General features: G+C 40.2%; 1 protein-coding gene across 1 annotated transcript in view; it reads right to left on the bottom strand.

Moving 5' to 3' along the window:
* zzef1 (zinc finger, ZZ-type with EF hand domain 1) overlaps positions 1 to 6,000 on the bottom strand; it is a 190,136-nt gene that overhangs the window by 89,243 nt on the left and 94,893 nt on the right. The window contains exons 24-26 of the mRNA XM_048612408.1: positions 5,617 to 5,818; positions 1,900 to 2,036; positions 440 to 683 (exon numbers count right to left, since the gene is read on the bottom strand). Of these exons, the coding sequence (XP_048468365.1) occupies positions 440 to 683; positions 1,900 to 2,036; positions 5,617 to 5,818 (583 nt within the window). The remainder of the gene's footprint in view (positions 1 to 439; positions 684 to 1,899; positions 2,037 to 5,616; positions 5,819 to 6,000) is intronic.

Genomic DNA, 6,000 nt, shown 5'->3' with positions numbered 1-6,000 from the left:
AGCGCAGAGCAGGGGGCCGTTCAGGCGCCGGCTGCAGCGCAGAGCAGAATCAGAAGACAGTTTCATTGTGTCAGAAGTTAGATCAGGAAGATTGATTACTTCCTGACACAAACCAAATGTAGAATGTCAAGAACTGTACGTGGGCCTCCAGGCACCTCTTGCAATTTATTGACACAAGACAATTGTGGTACATCCACAGCATTTCAGCAAGTGAGTTACAAGATGAGCAGTTTATGCTACTGGTTTCCATTTCTTCCTCAAAGACACATCACAATTTGTACAAATTACGTTAGATGGCTAATGGAACAGCTCGAGAAGCCCATGAAAATTTGGTGACATTTAAACATTTCCAGGGATTCCTTTTATAATGCAACACATGAACTCAAAACTAAATATATTTATTAATTTTTAATAATTTTAACCAAGAAGTAGAATTTACCATAAGTTCTCAGTGCACTGTGAAGATCAGGGCAGTGGTACATCATGGAAGCAAAGACTGAGTTCACAGCTTGATCAACTTTTGACCCAAGACCAAATCCACCAACTACATCCGACTTTGCCAACTGTTTCTTGCATAGGCTTATAAGTCTCTTAATTAGATCGGACTGAGTGTCAGAGAAATCCTCTTGAGAAGGATCCCAGGTAGCAATCTGAATCAGGAACTTATGAACATCATTCTTGGTCTATAATACACAATAGAGAAAGTGCAAAAAGAGTTATTTCCATTGGACACTGATTGCAGAAACTACTTTTGCTTAGAAATTGTGGTGTAGAGGAGTAAACCAAAATTACATCCTGCTTTAAGAAATGTAAAACTTTAATTTAGTAAAAAGGTTGTATGATCCTTACCTGAAGAACTCTAAATCTGCTCCTTAAATGCCTCTTCCACTACTTTTCCAATTTCACCTCAAACAGGATTCATTCATCACTAAGATAAACAATTCATTCAGCTAACTCCACTACAAGCCTCTAATCCATGCAAAAGCCAAAAGTTCTCTAAACACTTCCCACTTGAGTCTAAACCTAAACCCTTATCTGTCTACTTTCACTCTCAAACTCCGCACCCCCTCCAGGCCCACTTCAGCTGTAACTCAGACAGCCACATTCCCATTACTGACCCACCCAGCATCTCTTCTTGGTCGCCAAAGCAAACAGTTTCATCTCTTCAGTCACCTTTTCAAAATCTGCTCCCCTGCTCAGAAAACACCTCTATCCTCAGATTCTCACTAAACTCTATTTTCAAGTTTCTTCAATATATGTTGTCTGACATTTGTGCAAATTTCTCCTGTGAATAAGCTTGATCTTTTCAAGGTGACTCACACTGCTTTCAAAGAAGTGAAATGCTTCTAAAGTTATAAACTATATTCCCAATGACAATTAGATATTACTTCTCCATCATTCTTCTCATAGACATTAACATTACTAAACAAATAATTAAACAAACCTTCAAAAAGCAAAAAATAAATATCTCATGTCAGATGTCAGTAGGATTTTGATTGCATCTTTCTGATATACTATACTCTCTAATTTAGGGTATAGTGTGTACTGATTATGGAACTGGTTAAGCAGTTCAGTGCATGCAGTCTAAATCCCACCATAGCAAGTTGCCAAATTGAGCTCAATACATTGGCTAATTTGCAGAATGCCTACATGTCACTCCAGTCCTACATTCTGAGATAAGCTCCAAATGATTAGGGACAATGAATCCTACTTTGCCAATGTTGAGCCTGTGTCAGTTACAAAAAACATCAAACTAAAGGACAGAAGTTAAGATTTTAGAAACAGTGAACTCTCCAACCCTGATTTAGTCATGGTAGCAATTTTATCTAAGACTATGGCTAAGATTTCAGGTTAATATTTTCTCAGTTTCAACAAAACTACAGTTTAATTCATCTTTACCATTTCTTGTGATGGTGTGCTGTCTAATGCTCCCTCTGGACATGGACATGTTCCGTGTCTCAAGATGGGTTTCCAGAGATGACACTCAACAACAGATGCAACCTTCTCCACACGTAACTCAACAGCCGGAAGTAATCCTTCAAAAATAAAGGGATGCATGATGAAAATGTCTTTAGTAACATCGAGTAATTGCTGGGTGAAGTGATTCAATTATCAAATGAACATAAATGAAGACATATCATACATTTACCCATTTTTTGAACTCTACAAACCAAAGCTGTTTCAAGTCAATGAAGTGAAGCAGTCACTTCTGTACTGTTGGGAGAAATGCTGGTTGTGACAAGTTACCTTGTCTACGTGGATTAATAAATTGGGTTCTTTACATAGGACCTCTGACAGAACCGCAGCCTCATGCAAAAGATGGCACTGCTGACAATATAACAGTCTCAGTATGGTGCTGAAGTGTCAGCCCATTTCTACATGCTTGTGTCTCTAGAGTAGGACTTGTACTCATGACCATCTGATTTGGAAACAAGGGGGCTACCTGCTAGTAAAGGCCATGATCAGCAAGATTTCTGCATCAAGATCAGAACTTAATCAAAATGATTTCTAAAGGATTTCAACATATAAACGAGACTGTTGCATAAAAGAAGTAACACGGTTGACACAATTACTGCTTTAATCCTACAAGAAGGCTCTCACTGCTTCTTCTACTCCTTGCTGCATTTTGATCTTGAATTAGAAAGACACAGAGCCAAAAATTTGCAAGCTTACTCCATGGGCAGGTCCCCAGATGATTGGAGGCCTGTTGACCTTTGCCCTGTCTGGGTCAGGATCAGAGGAGGAAACCTCAGGCAAATTGCACTGGAATAAATTTGAGGCATTGAAACCATAACACGGGCATCTCCAGAGGAGAGTGAATAATCGAGGGCAATGGCAGTGATCAACTGTCCTTTCATCCTGTTGTGACCATCAGTTATTTGCCTGTTACTACAGGCTTCCTTCGAGGGTCTATGCACTCTACGCATTGCAAAGCTCGGAACACAGCATAAACAAGGGTGTACTGTGCTCCACTCTTGACACCATCAAGCTCCAGGTAATTTCCCATTCCTCCATTCCAGGTCACTCTTGCCTGAGCAGTGCCCATAGGTATCATTCAACTGCAGATTATTGGGTCCTCTTGGAGACATATGTGCCCACATGTTGCTCTCTTGCACCAGCAGATAGATAAATTACTAATTATCAGTATTATGAGGAGGAACTCCCTTTACTAAAAAAAAATTATTTCATAAATAAGCTTTTGATTTTTCTGCAAAATACACAAAGCATGACAAAGATCAAAGAAATGCACATTTAAACATTTGCTGTTCCTCGGGGCCAGGAGCAGGGATGCAGTGTTAATCACAGAGGCATCTTGGGCAGCAGTGCTGCCCTCTCAAGTGTTGATCCATCAAAGCGAGATTGTCCCCACACAAGAGGGAATCAGAATCTGAGAGTTCCTCCTCCAATCAGGGATGGTGTGTTTCTCATGCTCCTCCAATCACAGGCTACCTCTCACCCTTGCTCACTGCTCCTATATCACTCATGAATGCTGAAGAAAATCAGTCGGAGATTGGAGGAGCAGCTGGGAATGTAGGTGGTTGTTGTCAGCAAGTTGCTGTGATTGTTGTGGGTCAGCAGGATCAGAAGGCAGCTGCGAGCATGAGCAGGTGGAAGCAGTAAGGAAACTGCAAATTATGAGGAGCAGGCTGCAAGGGGAAGAACGTGGGAATGGGTTGAGGGAGGATAAAAAGATGAAGAAATTTGATAACCATTGTGAAATCTCTCATTTAAGGCGGCATAGGCTCAGGAGCCACTATTTGGGAAAAAAAGTACTGTGGATGCTACTGTAATGAACATTGCATGAATTGAGAAACTTAAATCTGGATAGAGATCGGAGATGTAGTGCATAGAATAGCGTTAGTTTAAAATCTTCCACCTTTGTGCGTATGCAAAGGAAACATGTTTGTGTTTAGGATGATTTCTGTTTAGTCCACAAATGTGCATCAGTTATTTCAAACATAAACCTTTGCTGCTAACTTATACCTGTTCTCCCAATTTAAACACAATCATGTCTAGAAAATTAATAATTTCTTTGTGTGGCTTTAGTTGTGGCTTTAAGTTTAAGAGAGAGTTGATAATTAAGGATAGTGATGAATTCTTCTAATTCTGATTCTAAGAGAGGTCAAATACCCTGCGTGACAACTCAGGGTTCTTGTAACTATGTAACCGCACTACCTACTAACTGATCTAGACAGAATGAAAAAAAATCTTGAAAAAACAAAAAAAAGAGGCCTCAAGAAAGAATCAAGAGGATCCCTTGAAAAACATCATTTTGACCCCAGGCACAAGGCCAGGCACTAAGAAGCAGAGCTGGTTGCCTAATATGAATAATCAAGTTGTGTGCAATTCTCTGGGTTGTAAAGTACATCACACTGAAACCTCTAGTCCTGATGGGCTTTATAAAGAGAGGTACAGAACGCGAAAGTGATGAGGCTGGTTGAAACCATATAAAACAGTTCAATCTCACTGTGACAATGGCTCTATTTCTTGGCACCAGAAGGATGTGAAGGTTTTATAGAAAATTTAAAAAAGATTTCCCAGATATGAGAGATGAATGAAGAGCTGGGTTTGCGCTTCTAAAAGCCAAGGAGCTGTAACAAGATTTGAAGGTCATAAGATTAGTATGGGTTTCAACAGAATAAATAAAAATAGTTTCCAATGGCTGAAGGACAGCTCAGATTTAATTTCTTAAGTGGATTGGGAAAAGAACCGGGGGCACATGAGGAAACATTTTACATAACAATGGTTAGGAATTGGAATGCACTCTCCTCCCTATATTGTGATGGCTACAGTGTTCAAAAGAAAATTGAATAAAACCTTGGGAAAAATAAAAAAAAGGAGGAAAAAGTGGGGGAGCCGTGGTAGGACTGACTGGACAACTATGAAAGAACTACTGCAGACTGGATGACCTGAATGCCTTACCTCTGTGCTGCACTACCCTCTTCTACAGGGCCCAAACTGTATTGCGAAGAGACTCAGCTGAAGCTCAAGTTTAAAGGTAGTGGTGGGAGATTAACAGGGGAAGCATCAGGGCCTATATTTCCCTCCCTGACTGTCAGTCTCAGTGCACCTGTCACAACAATCTTCAAACACGTTAAGCAGCTAACGATTCACTTAACTGGTATACTCATTAGAAAATAAGTTTGTCCAGTCATAAAGGTATTGGCAAATGGCTAAACACCAGCAATATAGACCTACATTACTGGGCAGAAGCGTAGTGGGATAAAGGTACTGTATTATCCAACCAAAAGAACAGAAATATAAACTAAGAGTACCAGGCAGGGAAGATACCCACCTGTACGAATGTTGACACTGTAAAACAATGTACACAAAAAAGAATGTACTGAGAAAAATTTTCCCAAGAAGTCAGATGAAGAATTAGAAGGTAGAAACAGCAGAATCTCGAGCCACAGTGGACTAGACACTAGTCTTTCACTTCTGAAATCTGAAAAAAAAAAAGAGGTGGGATGGACACCTCTCTCTGTCAACAAAGTCCATGTGGAATGAAACCTGTGCAAATTTCAAATGTGATACAACATCCAAATGACCAGTTAACTACCTAAGATTGAACCATAGGTACGCTTTTTCAACTTTGGAAAAAATAAAGAATCTTACCGCAGGCTGAATTGAAAGACAGTGCTCGGGAAGCAAGGCAACCCATCAGTCGTGACACCAGAAGCTGTAGATCTGCAACCCAAGGCACTCGCACATCTGGCAGGCCATATGCTTTAGCTATGAACTTGTATCCCCATTCATTGTTGCAGTTGTCAGAGTGAAAGAGAAACTGCAGCCGTGGGCCAGATTTAAATGTCACTGACTGCAAAGAGAGGTGCAACGTTGAACGTTAGGCATAGCCAGAATTAAATACTATTTCTGTGATATTCTCACTGGTGTCTTGATTGAACTACAGGGGCCAGATGGATCATTGGGAACAGGTAGGATTTTCAAAGGAATTATTTCCTCTTACAAAAATTTTCAAGCAACATACAGACTTCAATT

This window comes from Rhincodon typus, chromosome 26 (assembly GCF_021869965.1).
Source record: "Rhincodon typus isolate 14 chromosome 26, sRhiTyp1.1, whole genome shotgun sequence".
Taxonomy (NCBI): Eukaryota; Metazoa; Chordata; class Chondrichthyes; order Orectolobiformes; family Rhincodontidae; genus Rhincodon; species Rhincodon typus.
Note: the sequence above shows the minus strand (reverse complement) of the source record. Positions and strands in the feature narration are given on the sequence as shown.